The 23,963-nt window shown below is 34.2% G+C and overlaps 13 protein-coding genes across 13 annotated transcripts; 7 read left to right on the top strand and 6 right to left on the bottom strand.

Annotated features, from left to right (window-relative positions):
* Positions 1 to 47: 47 nt before the first annotated feature.
* On the top strand, positions 48 to 3,761 carry NDAI0E02040 (myosin family protein; the record flags this gene model as incomplete). Its single annotated transcript, XM_003670215.1, has 1 exon — positions 48 to 3,761. One exon carries the CDS (start codon positions 48 to 50, stop codon positions 3,759 to 3,761), a length of 3,714 nt encoding a protein of 1,237 aa, XP_003670263.1.
* A 550-nt stretch (positions 3,762 to 4,311) lies between these two features.
* SHE2 (She2p) lies at positions 4,312 to 5,055 on the top strand (the record flags this gene model as incomplete). The annotated part of the gene is made up of 1 exon (XM_003670214.1): positions 4,312 to 5,055. The coding sequence occupies one exon, from the start codon at positions 4,312 to 4,314 to the stop codon at positions 5,053 to 5,055; it is 744 nt and encodes a 247-aa protein (XP_003670262.1).
* A 477-nt stretch (positions 5,056 to 5,532) lies between these two features.
* RMA1 (putative tetrahydrofolate synthase) lies at positions 5,533 to 6,819 on the top strand (the record flags this gene model as incomplete). The annotated part of the gene is made up of 1 exon (XM_003670213.1): positions 5,533 to 6,819. The coding sequence occupies one exon, from the start codon at positions 5,533 to 5,535 to the stop codon at positions 6,817 to 6,819; it is 1,287 nt and encodes a 428-aa protein (XP_003670261.1).
* A 270-nt stretch (positions 6,820 to 7,089) lies between these two features.
* Positions 7,090 to 9,426, top strand: OCT1 (metalloendopeptidase; the record flags this gene model as incomplete). The annotated part of the gene is made up of 1 exon (XM_003670212.1): positions 7,090 to 9,426. The coding sequence occupies one exon, from the start codon at positions 7,090 to 7,092 to the stop codon at positions 9,424 to 9,426; it is 2,337 nt and encodes a 778-aa protein (XP_003670260.1).
* A 632-nt stretch (positions 9,427 to 10,058) lies between these two features.
* On the top strand, positions 10,059 to 12,236 carry APL2 (Apl2p; the record flags this gene model as incomplete). Its single annotated transcript, XM_003670211.1, has 1 exon — positions 10,059 to 12,236. The coding sequence occupies one exon, from the start codon at positions 10,059 to 10,061 to the stop codon at positions 12,234 to 12,236; it is 2,178 nt and encodes a 725-aa protein (XP_003670259.1).
* Positions 12,237 to 12,405: 169 nt separating this feature from the next.
* On the bottom strand, positions 12,406 to 12,744 carry CMC1 (Cmc1p; the record flags this gene model as incomplete). The annotated part of the gene is made up of 1 exon (XM_003670210.1): positions 12,406 to 12,744. One exon carries the CDS (start codon positions 12,742 to 12,744, stop codon positions 12,406 to 12,408), a length of 339 nt encoding a protein of 112 aa, XP_003670258.1.
* Positions 12,745 to 12,985: 241 nt separating this feature from the next.
* On the top strand, positions 12,986 to 13,387 carry MRPL31 (mitochondrial 54S ribosomal mL60 domain-containing protein; the record flags this gene model as incomplete). The annotated part of the gene is made up of 1 exon (XM_003670209.1): positions 12,986 to 13,387. One exon carries the CDS (start codon positions 12,986 to 12,988, stop codon positions 13,385 to 13,387), a length of 402 nt encoding a protein of 133 aa, XP_003670257.1.
* A 372-nt stretch (positions 13,388 to 13,759) lies between these two features.
* HSK3 (Hsk3p) lies at positions 13,760 to 13,969 on the top strand (the record flags this gene model as incomplete). Its single annotated transcript, XM_003670208.1, has 1 exon — positions 13,760 to 13,969. The coding sequence occupies one exon, from the start codon at positions 13,760 to 13,762 to the stop codon at positions 13,967 to 13,969; it is 210 nt and encodes a 69-aa protein (XP_003670256.1).
* A 318-nt stretch (positions 13,970 to 14,287) lies between these two features.
* On the bottom strand, positions 14,288 to 16,108 carry CTK1 (cyclin-dependent serine/threonine protein kinase CTK1; the record flags this gene model as incomplete). Its single annotated transcript, XM_003670207.1, has 1 exon — positions 14,288 to 16,108. One exon carries the CDS (start codon positions 16,106 to 16,108, stop codon positions 14,288 to 14,290), a length of 1,821 nt encoding a protein of 606 aa, XP_003670255.1.
* A 383-nt stretch (positions 16,109 to 16,491) lies between these two features.
* Positions 16,492 to 18,501, bottom strand: TGL1 (sterol esterase; the record flags this gene model as incomplete). The annotated part of the gene is made up of 1 exon (XM_003670206.1): positions 16,492 to 18,501. The coding sequence occupies one exon, from the start codon at positions 18,499 to 18,501 to the stop codon at positions 16,492 to 16,494; it is 2,010 nt and encodes a 669-aa protein (XP_003670254.1).
* Positions 18,502 to 19,048: 547 nt separating this feature from the next.
* Positions 19,049 to 19,756, bottom strand: SDH3 (succinate dehydrogenase cytochrome b subunit SDH3; the record flags this gene model as incomplete). Its single annotated transcript, XM_003670205.1, has 1 exon — positions 19,049 to 19,756. The coding sequence occupies one exon, from the start codon at positions 19,754 to 19,756 to the stop codon at positions 19,049 to 19,051; it is 708 nt and encodes a 235-aa protein (XP_003670253.1).
* A 540-nt stretch (positions 19,757 to 20,296) lies between these two features.
* SNF7 (ESCRT-III subunit protein SNF7) lies at positions 20,297 to 21,052 on the bottom strand (the record flags this gene model as incomplete). The annotated part of the gene is made up of 1 exon (XM_003670204.1): positions 20,297 to 21,052. One exon carries the CDS (start codon positions 21,050 to 21,052, stop codon positions 20,297 to 20,299), a length of 756 nt encoding a protein of 251 aa, XP_003670252.1.
* Positions 21,053 to 21,576: 524 nt separating this feature from the next.
* SED5 (t-SNARE syntaxin) lies at positions 21,577 to 22,686 on the bottom strand (the record flags this gene model as incomplete). The annotated part of the gene is made up of 1 exon (XM_003670203.1): positions 21,577 to 22,686. One exon carries the CDS (start codon positions 22,684 to 22,686, stop codon positions 21,577 to 21,579), a length of 1,110 nt encoding a protein of 369 aa, XP_003670251.1.
* Positions 22,687 to 23,963: the final 1,277 nt, after the last annotated feature.

Genomic DNA, 23,963 nt, shown 5'->3' with positions numbered 1-23,963 from the left:
AACCCAAATTACATATAGCTCGACAGTAAACGAAAAGACATCTTATAATGGGTCTTATTAGGAGAGGTGTTCGTAACAAGACGGCAGCAGAGCCTGTTAAAAGAAGTGCCAAGATCAAGAAGGCTACCTTTGATGCAACAAAGAAAAAGGAAGTCGGGGTTTCAGATTTAACTTTATTATCCAAAATTTCAGATGAATCAATCAATGAGAATTTAAAGAAAAGATTCATGAATGCCACCATATATACGTATATTGGCCATGTCTTAATTAGTGTGAATCCATTCCGTGATTTAGGTATATATACTGATGCCATTTTAGATTCCTATAAAGGGAAAAATAGATTAGAAGTTCCACCCCATGTTTTCGCAATTGCAGAATCTATGTATTATAATTTAAAATCATATAACGAGAGTCAATGTGTTATTATTTCAGGTGAATCAGGGGCTGGTAAAACGGAAGCTGCCAAGAGAATCATGCAATATATTGCCTCTGCATCCACGTCACATTCGGAATCTATTGGGAAGATTAAAGATATGGTTTTAGCAACAAATCCATTATTGGAATCTTTTGGTTGTGCTAAGACATTAAGAAATAATAATTCTTCGAGACACGGGAAATATTTAGAAATTAAATTTAATTCTCAATTTGAACCTTGTGCCGGTAACATTACCAATTATCTATTAGAAAAGCAAAGAGTTGTTGGCCAGATTAAAAATGAGAGAAATTTCCATATTTTCTACCAATTTACGAAGGGTGCCTCAGATACTTATAGACAAACTTTTGGTGTTCAAAAACCTGAACAATATATTTATACATCCGCATCTGGATGTACTTCCGTAGATACTATCGATGACTTAAAAGATTACCAAGAGACTTTGAAAGCCATGCAAACCATAGGTTTGGCACAAGAAGAACAAGACCAAATATTCAGAATGCTAGCTGCTATATTGTGGATAGGTAACATTTCTTTCATAGAAAATGAAGAAGGTAATGCTCAAGTTAGAGACACATCAGTTACCGATTTTGTTGCATACCTTTTACAAGTCGACGCTGCTGTATTAATCAAAGCTTTAGTTGAAAGAATCATGGAAACCAGTCATGGTATGAGAAGAGGTTCCGTTTATCACGTTCCATTAAATATTGTCCAGGCAACCGCTGTAAGGGATGCACTGGCTAAAGCCATATATAGTAATTTATTTGATTGGATTGTTGGAAGAGTAAATAAATCACTGCAAGCTTATTCCGGAGCTGACAAATCTATTGGTATTTTGGATATTTATGGGTTTGAAATTTTCGAACATAATTCTTTTGAACAACTGTGTATTAATTATGTCAATGAAAAATTACAACAAATTTTCATCCAATTGACTTTGAAATCTGAACAAGAAACATACGAAAGGGAAAAGATTCAATGGACACCAATCAAGTATTTCGATAATAAAGTTGTTTGTGATTTAATTGAAGCAAGAAGACCACCAGGAATTTTCGCTGCTATGAATGATTCTGTTGCTACCGCACATGCTGATTCAAATGCAGCAGATCAAGCTTTCAGTCAACGTCTAAATCTATTTAGTACAAATCCGCATTTCGAACTAAGGTCCAATAAGTTCGTCATTAAGCATTATGCTGGTGATGTGACATACGATGTTAACGGGATTACAGATAAAAATAAGGACCAACTACAAAAGGATTTAGTTGAATTAATGGGCACTACAACAAATACATTCTTATCGACTATCTTCCCTATGGAAGTCGATAAAGAATCTAAGAGAAGACCTCCTACTGCAGGTGATAAGATCATCAAAAGTGCCAATGAATTAGTTGAAACACTGTCAAAGGCACAACCATCATATATTAGAACAATCAAACCAAATGAAACGAAATCACCAAATGATTATGATGATCATCAAGTTTTACATCAAGTGAAATATTTGGGTTTACAAGAAAATGTTAGAATTAGAAGAGCAGGTTTTGCTTATAGACAAGTGTTTGACAAATTCGTAGAAAGATTCTATCTTTTGTCACCGCACTGTTCATATGCAGGTGATTATACATGGCAAGGTGAAACATTGGATGCCATTAAGTATATTTTGGCGGATGCTTCCATTCCAGCTACAGAATATCAATTAGGTACAACAAGTGTCTTTATCAAAACTCCTGAAACATTATTTGCTCTAGAGAATATGAGAGATAAATATTGGCATAATATGGCAGCAAGGATCCAACGTGCATGGAGGAGATTCTTGCAAAGAAGAATCGATGCCGCTATTAAAATTCAAAGAACAATTAGAGAAAGGAAAAGCGGGAATAAATACGTACAACTTCGTGATTATGGTACTAAAATACTGGGTGATAGAAAGGAAAGAAGATCTATGTCATTACTCGGATACAGAGCATTCATGGGTGATTACCTGGCATGTAATCAATCTAAATCGAAAGGTTCATATATTAAAAGACAAGCTGGTATCAAGGAAAAGGTTATATTTTCTATCCATGGTGAAATGCTTCATTCTAAATTTGGTAGGTCTGCACAACGATTAAAAAAGACTTTCATTTTGACTCCAACAACGTTTTATATTGTTGGTCAAACGATGATTCAGAATGCTATGAAATATACACAAGATTACAGTATAAATGTCAATAGTATAAAGCAATTCAGCCTGTCTACGCTACAAGATGATTGGGTTGGGGTTGTCCTAAGTAATTCTACCTTACCAGATCCATTCATTAATACCTACTTCAAAACTGAATTGATAACTCAAATCAAGAAATTGAATAGTAAAGTCCAAATTAATGTTGGTCCAATGATTCAGTACCAGAAAAAACCAGGTAAACTACATCCTGTTAGAGCAACGATCAGTGACACAGCACCAAAGTATGGTGATCTTTACAAGTCAAGTACTATATATGTTCGTCGTGGTCATCCAGCCGGCTCGAGATCGAAGAAGAAACCTAGAGGAAAGGGTAGCGGATCTGGTTCTTCAACAACAGCTACGTATAAGAGACAAAGTATAAAAAGCACACCCCAAGCGCCATCCGGAATGAAACCTCCAGTGGCAAGATCTAGAAGTAAAAAACCTGCTCCACCACCTCCTGGTTCCCAACAGCCATCACTTGCTGCTACAGCCGCCCAAGCTGCATACCATCCAAATGGCTCGTCGAAAAACCAAGCACCCTCACCTGTAGGGATAAAACCATCAGCTAGACCACAAGTGCACTCGAGACCCAAACCTAAACCGAAACCGCAACCACCTGTACAACAGCAACAACCACAGCAGCAACGTCAACCTGTTGCTCAAGCAAAGTCTGCAGTTGTCCCTCCTCCACCACCGCCTCCTCCTCCCCAAGCATCATCCGAACCTAAATTTGAAGCAGCTTATGACTTCCCTGGCTCTGGTGCGCCATCAGAATTACCGCTAAAGAAAGGCGAAGTCGTTTATATAACGAGACAAGAACAAAATGGATGGTCATTAGCCAAGACATTAGATGGTTCTAAGACAGGTTGGGTTCCAACAGCATACATGACAGAAGCAAAAATAACTTCATCTACTTCAACCCCAATTACAGTTCCAAATACCACTACTACTGTTACACAACAGGTTCAACAAACTGTACAAGAACAAGCTACTACACAAGCGCAACCTGCTGCAGCCAACTTTAGTGAAGGTCTAGCATCAGCGCTAGCAGCTAGAGCCAACAAGATGAGAAATGAATCAGGAGAAGAAGATGCAGGCGAAGACGATGATGACGATGACTGGTAATTTTGTTGCAATTTCTATGCATCATTTAATTTTAAATATATGTACCTGTACTCTTATAAAATCCAATATACATTATAACAACTAATCTTTTCATAATAACATATAGTAAACTTAAAAGTTAATTAAGGTTTAGATGTCCGAGAATGCTTCTTAGTGGAAAAAAAATACCTGCTTATTAATATTACATACACAAGATAACTTCCAAGGGAAAACAATCCGTGGAATTTGCTCGCTTCTCATAACCAAAGATCTCAACGCAAAATAGATGTATTTAGATGTATTATAAGATGTATGTTTCGAAGTATCGACTTTTTTTTTTCATTGTGCTCAAGTTTTCTTGTGCGTACTCGTCGCGTAAAAAAAGTCGCGTTCGTAAACAGTAAAGTTTTAAGGTTGAAATTTTTCAACTGGATTATGGACATGTCAGATCAGACTACAGATAGAATATCTTGAAATCAAAACCAGTAGCGTCTATTCCATTGTGTGAATCACAGCACTAAAATATAAGATCTGAATTATTCAATTGCAGGTATCTGTCAGATTGAACTCTATGACTGCGAGCAAGAAACAACAGACCAAACGTAAAGTCGAATCTTTACGAGTTACAGATGAAATCATCACATCTCTCACATCCATTATAGAGTTATATGTTGAATATGTTACTCATAACATTCAACTTTTGAATAAGTTTATTGGTCACATGCGCAGGGTTTCTACTTTGAGATTTGAAAGAACTACCTTGATCAAATTTGTCAAAAAGTTAAGATTTTACAATGAATCCTTACAGAATATCAACATTAAGGAATATACTTCGGCACATGATGATCTTTCTTTTATAGTAGTCTTCTTTGGATCATTTTCCATCAAGTTCTTAGAGACGCTTGATCTATTAAAATACTTCTTCACTGAATCACTACAAAAGGAAATACTATCCAAAACATTGAACTCTGATTTAACATTATCTAGCGAGACCATTCTTAATATGGACATCACATACAACCATTTCGTTAAATTTACCCAATGGATGATAGAATCAATAAATTTACAAAACAATCTATTAAGTTTGGAAATCATTGAATTTACATTGAAGTGTGCTGCAGAAGATGGGACATCTCCAGAAGAGACAGATAACATTTTCCTTCAACAAGTAGCCACCGTAGAGGATGAAGAAGAATATCAATATTTGATGGATCAATGGTCACAAGTGTTGAGAGAAAAAGTCCAAGTTTTGGAAGATTCATTTGAAGTTGATGCAGCTGTCTGGCAAGAAAATCTTGGGAAGATTAAGAATTAGACAAGGTTTTTCTTGTATGGGAAGTATACATACACTTTCTTAAAGCTTGATCCTATATTACGACATACTATCAGACCAGTCCATGCTTTGATAGGTGAATCTTTTATTGATATATTCTAAAAACTAGCCTAAAACGTCCTTCGAACTTTATGGTAGTTCAATATTGTAATTTAAGTAACTTTATATGCAATTCTCATAATTGCCAATTGGCTTAGATCTTTTTTCATTTAAAATATGCTTAAAGAGAAAGGTATATCTTATCTCTTCTTATTTGAGACTTTTGTAATTTTGACCTATTTTTCACTCACGTTCTTTTCTGAGTCGCCCTAAGGAAAAACTACTTGACATCAGGATAGTAAGCCAACATCCAAATTCAAAAAAGGCTGGAGATGAAAGACGAAACTACCTTTTGCTTTTACCGCTTTCTTCTACTGATATGCATTCAATTGCATTAAGGTTAAGGTCGCTGTTTTCCAAATGAGTATAGAATTAGGTCTCACAAGAATTGCCAAGTTATTAGATCATATTGGTAATCCACATACTAGTTTAAAAGTCCTTCATATAGCTGGTACCAATGGCAAGGGATCAGTGTGTTCTTATCTATCATCGATACTTGGCTACAATCAAGTTTACAAAGTAGGAAAATTTACATCACCACACTTAATTAAAATCACTGACTCAATTACTGTGAACAATGTACCTGTGTCTGATTTAGAATTTAACAAGATTAGGACTGATTTGAAAAGTATCAATGACCAATTTAGTTTGGATTGTTCCGAATTTGAATTATTGACATGTACAGCCTTGAAATATTTTCATCAAGCTAACTGTAAGTTTTGCATTTTGGAGGTCGGATTAGGTGGCAGACTTGATGCAACTAACGTAGTACCGGGCTCATCGAAATATGCATGTGGTATTACAAAGATTGGTTTAGATCATGAAAGTTTCTTGGGCAATTCTCTTCCTGAGATTGCTAAGGAAAAAGCTGGAATCATTACAGAAGGGAGCAAGTTTGCAGTAGTAGATGGATCTAACGATCCTAGTGTTCTTGAAGTCGTTAAGAAAAGATGTGATGCAATGAATTGTAATTTGATGATTACCAACGGTTCCGTTGACTCAAATAAAATAGAGACCAAATCATGGGGACTTTTGAATTGGAAAAATCTGCCGTTAAATGGGGAATACCAAATCTTCAACTTGAGAGTGGCGATATCGATACTGGATCACTTACAAAAAATCAACAAAATCAATGTTTCAAAAAATGAATTACAAGATGGTATATTTTCAGTCAGATGGCCGGGAAGATTACAAACAATCAAATACCATTATAAAAATGGGGACCAAGATGTCACTGTGCCGCTACTACTTGATGGAGCTCACAATGGGAGTGCTGCTGTTGAATTGGCAAAATATCTTAGGAAAACATTTGGTGACGATGAATTAACTTTTATAATGGCTGTGACTAACGGTAAGAAGCTGTCTCCATTGCTTGATCCAATTCTAAGGTCTAAAGATCACGTCGTCATCACTCGATTTGGCTCCGTAGAGGGTATGCCATGGATCAAACCGATAGACCCAACAGAATTATCTGATTTTATAGAGAAAAACTATACGAAAAACGTGGAAGTTCAGCCCAGCATCAAACAGGTCTTAGTTGATGTAGCGTACAATTATAAATCAAATAAGAGGCCTGTTGTTATTTGTGGATCCCTATATTTATGTGGCGAGATTTTGAGAGTATATAATCAACAACTTCAAAAATAATGCAAATATGACAGAATATAATCTTCCAGTGTATTTATGTAACTAATCAATATTTATCCATCATGTAAATTGGTTTTATAATTATTTTTACTAAACATGTGTCAGCCCATGCAAAGGTGACGAATTCCCTCAATTCATAATTTATATATTTCTATCTAACACAAAGAACAATATTTATCGAGAAGTCAATAAAAGGAACTCCGAACACAGAACTCAAGTACCGACAAGCACCATCATCTAACAGCATATCCCAGCATCTTCCATAGTACCATGATGGTAACCAGAACTGAATTAAAACAATTACGATATCTGAGAATCTTTCGGAATCAAGTTCTGCCAACCAAGTTTTATCGCAGTTCAGTAAGAAGAAACCTATGGACCAAACAACAAGATCCTCCGCTGAAAAGAGTATTTGACGATTCACAATATTGGGTCTCAATAAATAATCCAAACAATACATACACAGGAAAAATCCTATCACAATTGGTGCCAAATCCTGCCACCAAGACTACAGGGTTATTTGCAAACCCTTACTTAACTACACCTAGTGGTTTACGTGAATTTAGTGATGTGTCGCTAGCTAAAGCAAAAAAAATCATTGATAACTTGAAGAGTGACCGATCGTTGGACGGTAAAGTTAACTTCGTCATCGAGCTAGATCGGTTGAGTGATACATTATGTAGAGTCATTGATCTTTGTGAATTCATACGATCAGCTCATCCGGAGGAAGGCTTTATTGAAGCTGCGCAAGACTGTCATGAGAAGTTATTCGAGTTTATGAATGTTTTAAACACAGATAGAGAGTTATGTGAATTATTGAATGAGACTTTACAAGATGAACAAGTTCTATCTAAATTATCAGAGGAGGAAAAAAAAGTAGGGTATATTTTACTACAGGATTTCATCAAATCAGGTATCTATATGGATTCTGGAAAGAAAGACCAATTTATAACATTGTCACAAGATATTAGTGTGATAGGTCAAGAATATATTAATAATATAAACCAATTGGCAAGAAATCATATCAAAGTAAAGCGCTCTGAACTAGACAATGCTGGGATAGAATTCGATGTGGCATGCCAACTGGGCAAGGATATAACAGGTAAATATTACAAGATCCCAACATATGGTCATCTTCCCTTTCTAATATTAAAAGCATGTACGGATCCTGAAATTAGGAAAAAAATATGGGTTGCAATGCATGATTGTTCTAAGCAACAAATTGAACGATTAACAAATTTGGTTAAAATTAGAGCCTTCCTAGCTCATACAATGGGCAGAGAATGTTACGCGGCTTATGCTATTGATGGCAAAATGGCCAAAAATCCCAAAGATGTTGATGAATTTTTAAAGTCATTAATGGACTTTCTAAAGCCTAAAGCAGCCAAAGAACTCAAATTTATATCGGACCTTATACATAATGAGAAGGGAGAAAAACCAAGTGATGATGTCGATGAAATTCTAACTGCAGTACGTCCCTGGGATCGCGAATACTATACGGCAATACATCGCAATAAGCAAAAACATTTGCTATTGGATGATTATGCTTTGGATGTATATTATCCCTTAGGAAATGTTATACAAGGATTATCAGACATATTTGAGAGTATCTATGGTATACGATTTGAACCTGCTGTAGCTGGCAAAGGAGAGACATGGTCATCTGATGTTCGAAGATTGAATGTAGTTTCTGAAAAGGAAGGGTTGATTGGCATAATCTATTGTGACTTATTTAGACGTCAAGGTAAAACCAATAATGCAGCCCATTTTACAATATGTTGTTCAAGACAAATATACCCTCACGAAGATGATTTTTCCACCATTCAACTTGGTACTAATGTTGATGGAACGAAATTTCAATTACCGATTATTTCCTTATTATGCAATTTTAATACTAGATGTCTAAATTCAGGGGAAACAATATGCCTATTAGCTTTGAATGAAATTGAAACGCTATTCCATGAAATGGGCCACGCAATACATTCCATGTTAGGTAGGACACGTTTACAAAATGTCAGCGGCACTAGATGTTCGACAGATTTTGTTGAATTACCAAGTGTCTTGATGGAACATTTTGCTCGAGATACAAGAGTCCTAAAAAGAATCGGCCACCATTACAAGACTGGAGATAGAGTACCTGCCACTTTATTAAATCGTTATTTGGAAAAGGCTCGTTTCTTAAAAGATTGCGAAACATTTTCACAAGCTAAAATGGCAATGCTTGACCAAAGACTATATGATAAGAATATTGTTCAAAATATTGATAGCGTTGATGTTGTAAAGATATATCATGAGCTTGAAAAGGAGTTGGAAGTCTTGGTAGATGATGAAAGTAATTGGTGTGCTAAATTCGGTCATTTATTTGGATATGGTGCAACATATTATTGCTACTTATTTGATAGGGCTATCGCTTCTAAAGTTTGGAAAAAATTGTTTGAAAAAGATCCGTATAGTAGAAGCGGAGGAGAAAAATTCAAAAATGATGTTCTTAAATGGGGAGGCCTAAGAGAACCGTGGAACTGCGTCGCAGATGTGTTAGACAATCCCGACTTGGCACATGGCGGTGAGAAAGCTATGAAATTCATTGGCCATGTTGATGATATATAAAAGAAAGTGACCTTACATTGTAAATAATTTTTTTTAAGAGGAATCATGACAAATTATATTTTTCTTAAACTATTTTTTTTTCAGTTGGTCATGTATATATACAGGTCCTATAGAGTAGTCTTTTGCGTTAAAGGAGAAATAGAATAAACACATCTGTACTGTACCAAGTACAGGAACTTTTTTAGGTTCCGATTGTATCATTACGCTGGTCATCTTTATATTGCATCAGTAAGTGTAAAGAATCATACATTTAGGGTATAGAATAAGAAAACAATTTTAGGTCTATTAGAGCAAATTTTAAGACATTTCAGGAAAAACACGGGAACAGGATAGGTCCTTTTCCAGGTTTCAAAATATGTAATTTACGCACGCATATAGAATATGTGTTTGATTCATTGTCAATTAACAAACAGACATAGCATGTTCAAAGGTGTAAGCAGCACACATACAGACATCTGGACGGGAGAAAGCAGTAAACGAGATACTCAATTATATTTTATTTGTCTTACTATATTTGCCAGTCAGCGATCTTCCTATACCCTTCTTAACTTTCACACATTACCTTCAGAGATCGCATTCTTTTGAATTCATCTTACAGAACAACATATGACAGCAGAACAAAAAATAATTCGATGCCGCCATTAGACAAAAGAATCAAAAAATTCCTTAAGAATTCCATCAGAATTGCCCCAAAGATTTCCGATAAAGGTGAATTGGCAGAACTGAGAACGGGCTTAGTATCGCAATATCCTCAAACTCGTAAAGATGCCATCAAAAAGACAATCCAACAAATGACAGTAGGCAAAGATGTATCCACATTATTCCCTGACGTTTTGAAAAATATGGCAACAAATGACATAGAACAGAAGAAATTAGTATACCTTTACGTCATGAATTACGCAGAAACTCACCCAGAATTATGTATTCTTGCCGTGAATACATTTGTCACTGATGCGCAGGATCCAAATCCTTTGATTCGTTGTATGGCAATAAGGACCATGTCTATGATTAGGGTGGAGAAAATTTTGGAATATATCGAAATCCCATTACGTCGTACTTTACAAGATGACAACCCATATGTGAGGAAAACTGCGGTCATTTGCGTAGCTAAATTGTTCCAATTGAATAAAGAACTTTGTATTGAGTTAGGTGTGTTGGAAGATTTGAAGTCTAGTTTAGATGATGAAAATCCAATGGTTGTCGCGAACGCTACGGCAAGTTTGGCTGAAATTAATGATATGGATCCAAGTATTGTGGATTTGAAATCTTTGATTCAATTACATGTGAAACAATTCTTGGCTGTTTTGAATGAATGTACTGAATGGGCGAGGATTACGATATTGGGTGCATTGTCGGAATATTCTGCAAGAGATGGATTGGAAGCACAAGATATTATCGATAGAGTTACTGCTCATTTACAACATGTTAATCCTGCTGTTGTGTTGGCGACAATAAAAGTCGTTATTAAAAACTTACCTCAGACAGATTTTAATCCAAACAGTTTGATTATGAAGAAATTATCATCTGCATTAGTATCACTGATGTCTAGTCCACCCGAAATGCAATATGTTGCGTTGAAGAATATTAGAATTATCCTAGAAAAATACCCAGAAATTTTATCCAAAGAATTAAGAATCTTTTATATTAAATTCAATGATCCACTTTATGTTAAATTAGAGAAAATTGACATCTTGATTAGACTAGTGGATAAAGGTAACTTAAAACAATGTTCTTTACTATTGACAGAATTGAAAGAATATTCTATGGAATTTGAACCAGAATTTGTCTCTCGTGCCATTCAAGGTTTATCTCAATTAGGCATTAAATTTTCAGGTGAAAAGTTTTTACAAAAAGTCTTGGATATTTTAATTGAATTAATTGATAGAGATCAAAATTCCATCAAAGATGATTGTTGTATCGCCATGTGCAATATATTAAGACATCTTCCTGAGAATACAGATATGGCAAGTCAAATTTGCTCCATATTAAATGCATGGGAATCACCAGATGAATATTTGAGAACAGATGTGGCTAAATGTAATTATGTATGGTTGTTAGGTCAGTATCCAGAGAATTTCCCAAGTTTAAAAGCGAAAGTCAATATCTTTTTAGAGCTTTTCAATCAGGAAGAATCATTGACACAAACTTCAATTTTAATCACTGTGGTAAGGTTACATTCTAAATTACCTGGAAGTACGTTACAATCTGTTCTGGAGAAAGCCACAAAGGAAACTACTGAATTAGATGTGAGAGATATGGCTATAATGTATTGGAGATGTTTGTCTATGGATGATTCTGAAGAGTTAGTTGAAGAACTTTGTAAGATCATACCACCACATTTAGAAACTACCATTGATCAATTCTCACCTGATTTATTAGAAAAATTGTTATTAGAATTAGGTACCATAAGTTCTATTTATTTCAAGCCACAAGCTAATAGGAGGACAAGAGATGTGTCTTACGAAAACGTTGTTAAGGGTAAAGAAATCAATGAATTACAGGATCTTGCAAAGAACGAATTAGCTAGTAAAGCCAATGAAGAGGTATTGCTAGATTTTGGTGATGATGATGAAGAAGATGAAGATGAACTCGATGGAGATAATTTGACTTCTGTTCGTACTAATAAGAAATATAGTGCATTGGACGATCTGGACGATCTATTTAATTTTGGTACAACAACAGGAAAGCCTAAATCTTTCAAGGATGACATTGGAATTTCACAAGGGATAAATGAATTAAATCTTCGACCTTCTGTGGATTCTAATTCCAGATCACAATCGAATACGCAAGAATTATTGGATTTATTCTAGATATGTACGTAGTTTACAGCATAGAGAAGTTTGAACTTTGATATTAGATTTTGTTTATTTCCATTTTTTTCTCTTTCGTATTATCGAATAGATTAGATTTTATTTATTTAAAATATTTACATAGACCAGCATGTTATATATATACAAAATACAATGATAATGATGGCATTTATTTCTTACCCTGTTTGAATTGTTCTTCTAGTTTATTAATTCTTTCCAGAATAAGTTTATCTCTTTCGTCATCTAAATATTTAGAATCATTTTGATAAAATAAGAGACAATTTTTCATTTTAGCCTTTTCTGGATCACAATTAGGAAATACTTTAATCCCGTTTAATTTAGCGCAATCAGCCATTGCCTTGACATATTCATGACATTGTTGATAAGTGAATGCTTTCAAATTCTTCCTTGCTGTTCTTTCATCAGTAGCAGAAAGCGCCCATATTGGAACTTTTGAGTTATGATTTGATATACTTGTTTTTGGTTCTTCTGGCATAATAGCTTCCATAGTACTTATACTTCAACGAGTATCCCTTTAGTATCTTTGTTTAGTTGTTATTGTCCCTCCCTAAGTGTTTGATAAACTTGCTTTTCCCCTTCCCTAATATCGAAGATTTTATATCGCGTTACATGTAATTTCAATAATGTTACTCTTTTAAAGATAAAAGGACTACTTCAACTTCCGCTTACGTTCTGGGAACGACAATAGCAAGACGGTAGTCAATAGAGACAGGTCTGATATAGTGGTTATGTTTGGAGCATTTAAGTCAACAAGTCCCAGTTTAGGTGGTTTATTATGGAAAATCCCATGGAGATTATCATCACATCAAAAATATCGTCAAAGAAACAGGTTAAAGCATGTTGATGAAGTGATCAAACAGATCACTACTGGACTTCACGTCATGAGATGTGAAGATAAAGGAATTGAGTATAAAAAAGCGATTAGTATGCCCAAGAAACAAATGTTTAAACCAAGAATGGCATCTCTTCGGTTATTAAATAAATCTTCATTCTTCCCAAAGGAATTTCAAATGTCAAGTAAGGATAAATATACTGTTTTCGATAAGAAAGTGAAAGGATATAGGAAGGGTATTCACAAAGTTCCTAAATGGACTAAAATATCAATGAGACAGAATCCTAAATTCTTTTGAATTTTTGGGAAAAGAAACTAAGACTTGTATATAATATCATCTAAAAAAGCACATACATTTATAACGTTAATACTAATTCGATTATATATATGGTTTTATGACACTATTTAAGTTGGAATAGGGTTCCATCCAGACAGATTACAATGATAAAAACCTCACTTTTACTTGTCTTCAGTGCTGTTCATCAATAGATCCGTTGCTGAACTATTCTACATAGCGTATACAAATAAAAGGTACGCACGCGAACCGAATTAATTTCTCTATCGACCTTAAATAGTTGTGTTGACCAATTCATCATACCATGTCATTAGGAACTATAGTTCTAGATCACGATTGGTTCCTAAAACCTACCAAGTCCAGATATATACAAGCATGAACCCAACAAAGCAAAGACAATATGCACATCTGGCACAACAATTAAAGCTTTTAAATCAAAATTTGGAGAAAACTACTGAAGAATTAAATATAATGTCTTCACAATGTAATAAAAATATCGTTGGTCAAATTGGTAAGATTCATTCCAGTTGGTTTATTGCAAGTAATAGATATTTTGAGAAAGAGATGCTTGGGGAAGGCAGGTGAGTTGGTTATTTTGAGCTTCCTTCTTCATGAATAAATTGATTTCAAAGAAATCGATATCTCGATCTAGTTACAAAACGACGTTTCATAGATATATTCTACTGAGAGCAAGGGAACGGACAAGGAAAAGGGAACATGTAGCTGAAAGTGGACTAAAAAACGTATTTCTCTTTACATTTAGATGAGGTTCTTTATCGATTATTTAATATATATATATATATATATTACTGATGCAGTTGTGGATGATCTTACATAAAAATGAAAAAGATGAATATTTCTTTCCATTTCGTTTCGTTTCGTTTTTCTATTGTTTTTTTTCTTTTACGATTTTGAATGTTTTTTCATTTCTTCACGTTTTTGTAATCTTCTTGCTAATTTCATCTCATATTCATGAGAACCACCATATCCTTTTAATATCAATGGTTCAGGTTTTGGATCTTCTATAAAATATTGACTCTGTAATGCTTCATGAGCAGACAATCTTTTCGATTGATCATACAAGAGCAAACCTCTCACCAATTTAAGACATTCTTCACTGGGCAAAATGTTTTTAAATTTCTCTTCAAAGCAATCGTTATATTTTTCATTCAACAATGGGATAATCATAAAGAACCATGGCATTGAGAAGAAATTGGGGAAATTTTCCAAAGTGGGTGATCCTAATATTTTAAAAATTGACACTAATTGTTCAATTTCATTCATACCTTGGAAAATTGCCACTTTATTAAATAATTCAATTAGTATGCAACCACAACCCCACATATCTACTTCTGTGGAATAATTTGTTGTGCCCATTAATAATTCAGGAGGTCGATACCACAAAGTGATGACACGATTAGTATAATCATTAATTATATCTTTTTTGTCTGAAGGTGAATGAGGAAGAATTTTCCTTGCTAGACCAAAATCGGTAATTTTCAAATTACCTAAATTATCTACTAAGATATTAGAACCTTTAATATCTCTATGTAATATGAATGAATCATGTAAATATTGAACACCATGTAGTAATTGTTTAAGGAGATGTTTACATTGAGATGGTTTAATTTGTAAATTTTTGTCATTTAACAGACCGGTTAAGTCATTATCAGCGTATTGAAAGATCATATATATTGAATTTATTATCCCTATATTGGAGGATCCATTCAGTAGATTTGATTGTCCTGAATTTGAGGATGATGATGATGACATTGACGGTGATGAATTTGCAGAAGATGAAGAGATAGATTCAACCATTATTTCACGTAAAACTGCAATATTTTCATGATTAAAGGATTGTAATAATTTTATTTCTCTTATGGAAGTGATGGGGAATCCATCCTTTTCAGAATTTAATCTTAATTTTTTCAATGCAACCAATTGTTTTGTGTTTTTATTTTTGGATTTGAATACTTTACCGTATGTTCCTTCACCAACTTGACTAATTTGTTCATATATTGATGATGTCCTTGTTTGTGTAAGAAAAAGAAGTTGGTGGCGGTGGAGGCGGTATAATTTTTTTTTATGATCTCTTGATGTTGTCGAAGGTACTGGTATAGAGTTTGGTGACACAGCTGAAGGTCCTAAAGTTTTAGTGAAAGAAGGTCTTGGTGGTAATCGAGTTCTTGCCGTTCCCATTTGTTTTGGTTTAGAATTTGGGTCATAACGGGATGAAGCAGCAGGTCCACTAGGCAATGAATGAGGGAGTTGCTGTTGTTTTGATACTGGTAGTGGCTGTCTCCTTTTCGGACCTCTTGGTAGATTTCTAATAAAGTTGGGATTCGAATGTTGTTGTTGGTGTCCAGTCTCACGTTCATCCTCTGGATGTACCCTTTTATTTGGAAATCTTTTATATCTGTTATTATTATCATCTACGTTATTATATCGTGAGTTGTTCGTGGAATCATTGTGGTATCTTGAATGTTGACGTTGTTGCAGTTGCTGTTGCGAAGAAGAAGAAGAAGAAGAAGAAGAATTCACAGTTGATTCTGCTGAATATCTAGATTGTTGTAATGCCATGCTCTTTGGTTGGTTACTATTTGTTGTTCGTACTCCCCTGTTGCTACTACTACTCGAGTTATTTTTCAATCGTCTTCTTAAACCTTTGCTATTATTGCTTCGACTAGTAGCAGTATTATGATTATTATTAGTAGGATGGCCCATAATTATATATATACAGATAGAGGAGGAACCTGCTGAGTATTTGGAATTATCGACTATTATAATTTCAAAATAGACAGATAAAAATTCTGTTTTATACCTTTGGTTATTATTTGGATGCTTTTCTTTGGTATCGTTGACGTATTGTTCTCTCAGCTCTTCGTTTCTTTCAATGTTTTTTGTTAATTTCTTTAATCTTCCAAATTTGCAAAGAAAATAAAAAAGAGCGAGAAGGTGAAAGTAAGTCGAAATTTTACATACAAAAAGAAGAAGAATAAAGACAAAACGTTTTCTTGAAAAGAATTACCAATAATGGGCTTTTGAAAATATATATGTTGCCTAGCTATATTTAATTTATTATTATTATTATGTATTATATATTATTATTATGTATTAGCCTGGACTTCGTTGGATAAGTATTTACTTAATTTCCTTTGTTGTATTTTGTTTTTTAATTTTTCATTGGAGTTAATTCGATCAATCGAATTAGATTCATCTCCGTCATCGTCGTCTTCATCTTCGTCGTCTGTACATGTATCATTATTCAATGCAAATTCATTATCAAGGGTAGCTTTAACATTCGATGGTGAAGCTTCCAGCTCTTCAACATATATGCCTTGGTCATTCTTACCTACGATATCGTCTTCGCCGTTATAAGATGATGCTGTCGGAGACAACCCAATTGAATATTCGTGGTTATCATTATTATTACTGATGTTATTATTTTTATTTTCAGCAAGGGACTTCTTATCTAATTCGTTAATAATTGATCTAGTATTATTAATATAATTTCTCATTGTACTCGTTATGACCGGTTTATCTGAATTCAATTTTGTTTTCGATCTTGTCTTAACATGCCTTAACATAGAAGGGGTGTTACCAATGGAAGATGTAGATGCGAATTGATTCTCAAGCATCACACTTTCATCTTTTTGACTAACATTATCATTAATTATTAAGGTTTCATTTGAATATGGGATTATAGGTGTATTATCTTCAAGATCCATTACATAAGGATGATGCTGTTCTTCATTCGTACTGATGCCGCTAGTGTTATAATTCTTAGTTGACATGATCCTCTTATTTAAAGTTTTTTGTAATAACGAATTTCTTCTTGAAACACCATCAAAGAAATCAATAAATTTGATAATTTTGGAAATAACCAGAGTATCAGTATCTTCACCCCAAATCAAATCTAAATGTTCATGATTTTCCACTTTAATATCAAACACCCCCGTTTGTGGTAGATTTTTTTTCATTACTTTAATATCCACTAATGAATCCATACCACCATAAATTAATAAGATTGGAATCTTAATATTTGTTCTTGTGGGGAATCTTGAAATTTGATAAGGCCTTGTAATGGAATTAAACATATTATCAGAAGCTTCAAACATTTGAAATTTTTGAGATTTTAAAATTTGGAACCAATGAACTACAGATTTAACACTTGTAGTGGAATATAATTTCGAATAACAAATTAATTTTTGTTGTTCACTAATATTTTTCGAAGTCCAATTAAACAAAATTCTGTTACCTATATCTATACATAAATTGAAAATCTTTGGATGTAATGTCTTTTGCCAAATTGTTGTCGCACTGGGTAATAGGATATTCCTCCCAAAGAATAGATACATTAAAGCTGGGCTCGATTTAGCAAATGTATCCACGATTCTATTATGTAATCCCTTGGGGGTCATAGCTGGTGCAATGGCAATGAATTGTGAGACTTTTGAATTCAAATATTCGTTAATAGAGAAAGAGGCAAACATTTGGGCAGATCCTTGAGAGAATCCGATACAAATTAATTTATCACGTTGACAATGGTTTAAAATGAAATCGATCGAGTTGGGGATATCAAAGAATGCGAATTCATCAATGGAGAAATCCCAGAATTTCTTGGATTTAGGCATTTCATAAAGATGCGCTGTGGAATACTTATTACCACGATTGTTACCCATCCAAACGTCGTAGCCTAGGTTATGTAAAACAAACGGTAAGTTTTTATTTTTGTCTAACTGACAACACCAAATGTCAGAGCACATTAGAAGACCATGATGTAAGTATACGATTTTACCTGTACCACTACCTGTTATGTTTGTCTTTGGTGGTATTCTATGTAAAGTAAGGATATAATCATCCTCGGTTCTTACCAAATGATCTTCTATGTTGATATCGAATTGAGCACACATTTCATGGATTGTTGGTGCCAATCTTAATTTTTGTTCTCTAGTGGAGTCATCCAAGTTTGTGGTGTAATTTATTATCGATGATAAGAAATTGATTATTGGTTGTGGTATTAATTTCAAGAAGAATGACATGATGAATTCGATGTATAATGAGATTATTATTAGGTAGTCCGCTAATGATATTCTTCCTATAAATGGTACCAGCATGATATATCGAACGGTTGTGTATGGGCGAGTTTATGTCTTGTGAAGAAAGCGGGACGACTGTAAGAGTTACGGTATTGTAGTGAATAGCAGGCAGATGATATAATGGTAGTTTTATACCTCGAGATGTTATCAGGTTGTATCTCACAATGTCTTGTGTTGTCTTGCATTGTTTTGTATCTGCATTCTCATTCTCATTCTCATTCTCGTTCTCCTTCCGTTGCTGCAGCAGATAACGTTATATACACTAATTGAGTATTATAGAAGGGGACAAAAATTTAGATTTCGCGTTGCAGCCATTAATTTAGTTATACGAGCTATACGTATATATATATATATATATACAGAGGCAGTGGCAATATACTGAAGATGTTGAGGGAGATAGATCAATAAGTAAGTAAATATGAACGAGAATAAATAAGAGTATCGTATTGACTATTATATATAGATATATATATATATAGTGTAAATAAATAATAAATAGAGAAGTTAAGATAAGATAAAATAAGTTAAGAGAGGTAGGAAGTTTTTTATTCATTGTTCTGATAGTTTACAAACTGAACAACCAAGTACCAACTAAGGCAGCAAAGCCCATGGCAGCATACCCAGTTCTATAGACACCTTTCAAGGATAATTCCTTTGCCATATCCCAAATTAGATGTCTAACGGACAATGCGTAATGTAAAGTAAACATATAAGCGAATGCACCCTTTACGGTCCATTTAGTCATGTTAGACATTTTATTATGATACCAATTAATCAAACTATTGGAAGTCAGTTTATTTTCTGAGTTATTTGATTGGAATAACCCAGTGAGACCGAAGGCAATAGTCACTAGATAAAATGCGAACCCCATCAATACTAGTGTGACTCTATGCAAGGATGATAAATACCATGTCAATTGAGGTTGATAAATGGTTAAATGTGGGGATATTGGTCTCTTGGCTCTTTGTTCTCTTAAGATTGTGGAATCTTGGGTATCTTTACTACTTGGGACGTTTTCGTTCAATATAGAGTTTTGTGTAAATGAGCGGATAGTCATCATATTCTGAAGTGTGGTTCTTGAAGCAGTATTTTTCATTAGTATTGGAATGCTTGATGATGATGATGATGATGATGACAATAGAATGGTTCTTGCAGTAGCCATTTGACTATATGGTGCTATTAATTTGGTCATCATAGAGTTAAACCCGCCTCCATTTGATAGAGGGGTTCTTGTCTTAATGAGATTTGAATTCAATCCCAGTCTTACCAGCATTATTGTGTGTGGTTGTTACGTTTTTTCTGTAATCTTTTTCGTTCTTGCCAAGAGTGGAGACTAGTTCACTATATATGCTCTTGTAATTATGAATATGTGTTCATACTATATAAGTAAATACCCTTGACCCTACTCTTGTCTACTATCCCCTTCCCTTCCTTTCCCTTCTCTTGTAGTAGTAAATTATAGTTGATAGTTTGTCAAATCTGATTTGTTAAAGAAAATTTCCAACGACGCGGGAGCCAGGCCGGTGCGGTCTACGGGTAACCCTCATACACATACCACAGAGTCTGAATATTACGCTAATAGTACTAATCCAACTATCCAGAAAGTAATGTATTATTATTATTAGTTGGTGCGTTGTACTTATATAATGATGAGCATGATAATGATAATGGTAATGATAATAATGTGGGTTACATAAATACACTCCGGCACACTCCGGTGCCATGGGTTCCATGATGGCCCGGCTGATCTGACCTGGTCCAGCATGAGTTTATTATTATTATATTTTTATTTTGGTCTTCTACTCACTCACGGTCACAATCCCATCTCAGCTTGTAATTCTCTTAATGCCCTTTCATCTTCATCCTCTGATTCTTCTTGTGCTGGTTCATTAGATTCTGTAGTTGCTTGTTGTGCAATTTTATTACTAGGAACATTAGGTAACTCCACAGCATTATTATTATCCCTTGCCGATTCTTCCACCATATCATGAACTCTACCTTTTGACCTTTCCACATTTTGTTGAACAGACTCACTAGCCAACATATCTAGTTCTTCATCCAATTCATCTTCATCAATATCATTCATAGAAGTCAACACAGGCCTAGAAATGGCTTCACTAATTTCCTCATTTAATTCCACTTGATCTCTAATTTCATCCATAGTCTCATCCACTTTATCGATATTCAACCCCTTATGAATAGACTTCATAGCCATAGACCCTTGTTTCATTGCTTTCATGGTTTCCAAATTCAAATTAGCAGATTCAATAGAGAATAATTGTTGTTCCAAAGAATATATCTGTGAATCAATCTTCCCTAATTGATTCTCGTAAATCTTCCTCTTCTTTAAAGAGTTCTTTGCCATTATCTTGTTACCCTTGTTTAAAAATGTCTTCGCTTCATTACTTTGATTCAATATTTGTGTTTGTAAATGCGTTTGCTTCTTCGTTAATAAATTTATATGTTCTCTTAATTCTATTATGGCCTTCTTGGGTAAATCTTTGTTTTTCGATGATGTCTTGGAAAAATCATTACTATTACCACTGCCTCCAAAGAAATATGACCACATTGTTATTATTATTTGTTTATATTGTTGTTCTTGTATTGTTGTACTCCGAATTTATGCCTTTTCCTTTTTTATGTGATATTTCAGAGAAAAATGAAAAGGTAATAAGACAGTATGGTACGAGATGTGGTATACTATGCAGTGTTTATATAAGTTATGTTCACTCGAGTTGAAATCGGTCAGTAAGTTGTCCTTGATGATGGTTTGTTTTATCTTATTTTGTTAACCTCACTTGATTGTTGACCCTGTTTTTAACATTAGCATTCATATTTTTGTTATCTTTACATACAATTTCAAAATTTCAGAATTTCGAGATATAATAACAAGACATTATCATTAAACACGGTCTGACTCAAAAAACATGTGACACATAAATTAACATACAAACCACCAATATAAATATATATACCGCCTCGTTATAATATATTTAATTATAGTAGTATCTTATTATTATATTATAGTATTATTATTATTAAAAAAGTCTATAAAAGATTGCAAGAAGAGGGATATCCCCTTTTCAGACTTTACTAATTAACAAGTACCCACAATAGGAAAAACACAAATATAATGAAAAATATTTTAACTGCTAACCATCTATTACTCTTAATCCTATCAAAATATTTCAGTAGTTCTCTCTGAGCACCAGTAATGTTCAAATCAATATCATCAACATTAGCATCAATTCTTTGAATAACTTCTCCTTGTTCTTGAACCATGGATGCCAATTGTTGAAACAGATTACCCACCTCTTGGATTGTAGATTCGATGGTTTCCACTGCTTGATTACGTTCCTGTAAATAAACATTATTATTTACAAGACCTTCCTCCATTAATAATAACTCCTTATCAGAACTTTGTGGTAGAGTCAATCCACCACTTCCATCTTTATTATAATTACTTTGATTCGTCAACAACATGTCATCCTCTTCGTCGTTAATCAACGAAGTCATAAACGGATTTGAACTATTATAGCTAGACGTACCCATGACATTGGATCCACCAGTTTTATTACTATCCTCTATTGTACCGTCATTTTGTCGCTCCCGTTGTTGTCCTGGCTGTGTGTGTCCCTGCGGTATCTGTTGTTGTTGTTGTTGTTGTTGTTTTAATTGTTCATCTTTAGAAATCTTCTCCCATCGATCCATATTATTCAATTCCAATTGTTGTCTCATCTCCAAAACATTCTTAAAATCACCCGAAATATTCTTCATCTTCGTATTCAACAACGTAACCACATTACTAGAATGTTCATCCCCTGTGTTTCTCCTCCCAAAATCATTTACCCCAGCAACGCTTTTATTATTTCGTCTACTTTTACTTAATTCAATCAAACTACTCTCAATAGAATAAATTTTCCGTTTAATTAAAAATGACAACTCTGCAATCTCCACAGGACTATCATTAACCATAGGTTTCCTCTTAGCTAATATAGCTAATTTAGATAATAATTGTGCAGTTTGAGATATTTCATTCGCTATAAGTGATGCATTCCTTTGGAAATCTGAAATTTTACCACGCTGCGTATTTGCTTGCGTTTGTTGTTGTTGAGATTGTTTGGAACGTTTCTTGCATGTTAGAACACTTTGTTGGAATTCTGAAGTTCTATCTCTGATATTCCTTGGTTGTAAACTCGTCATTCTTTCTTTCTCCCGAGCGTGTATGTGTATGTGTAGCGAAAAGTTCAAGTTTGAATTCTAAAGAACTAGTACGAGTGCCCTTGCAGTAATGGTGCTGTGGTCTATAATGAATGACGTGATTACCTGGTTGGATATCTATTCTCTATTTGCAATCAATGTCAAGCCTTTTCGAGTGGAACTACTAACCTATTTCGACTGTTTCCAACAAAGCAATCAATCAATATATGTTGTTACCGCTACGTAAAGCAAAGCGAAGTAAAACAAAGCCACGAAATTTTTGAAAAAGGTGAGTACATGAGTGTTACCCGGGGGGCATAGGCATACTGACTGGTTGCTTGGTTGTTATTATTATCATGTTATTATATCATATATACATGATGGTGGACAGACAGAAGCATTACACACCCTAGACTCAGAGTCATGGATCACAAATTCGAGAAGAGATCAGATCCATGGGGTGCCAGTTGTATTTGAAATCATTAGCTGACAAGTTTTTACCATGAAGTACCCTGTAGAACATAATCACCTATCTTATAGGTAACTGGAGTTCTGTATGATCTAGTCTACGCACCCAAAATGATGGCCAGGCAGCATATATTTAAAGGGTTCTGTTGTTAAAACCACAATCAACTTGCTGATGAAAAAAACACTTTGCAATCAAGACAATAGGATGTTAGGTACGAAAACTTGCAATAATAAAATATTAATCAAAAAAAGAATTCAAATTACACAAAGTTCCTGAAGAGGAACAATTAGCTGGGTATGTTGTTTCAAAACCATTTACTTGATTTTCGTGGGTTTTATGACGTTTCAAGAGTCACTTTTCCCAGATATCATGCCTAATTTTAATAGAAAAAATCAACCTCTGGAATCCCATACCACATATCGGAAATATTTTTCCTCCGCGCTGCTGGAATAGCCTATGCACCCAACATGAAAATGATATTGATTTCTTATTATATCTCTCTAATGTAATGGAGTCTAGTTGATCTGGATATATCGATTTCTCGTTCAGGAACGTCGTCCTTTAATAAATGGTTGATGTTTACTCCACATCAATCTCAATCAAACTCAAAGAACCTCTTCGGAATTAATAATATTGAGAAAAATTCCAATTCAGTGCATTCAGTATTTAATCCATTGGAATGACCAAATCTTGAATGCAATAGGGTGGAATTCATGGCGTTATTGTTAAAATTTATTGATTGTTAAGCGTTTCTTGAATAGGAAGAAATTTGAGGTGTAAAGTTAATATCAAATCAGATATGTATTCATCT

Source organism: Naumovozyma dairenensis, chromosome 5 (genome assembly GCF_000227115.2).
Source record: "Naumovozyma dairenensis CBS 421 chromosome 5, complete genome".
NCBI lineage: Eukaryota > Fungi > Ascomycota > Saccharomycetes > Saccharomycetales > Saccharomycetaceae > Naumovozyma > Naumovozyma dairenensis.
This window is presented reverse-complemented; position numbering and strand designations above follow the sequence as displayed.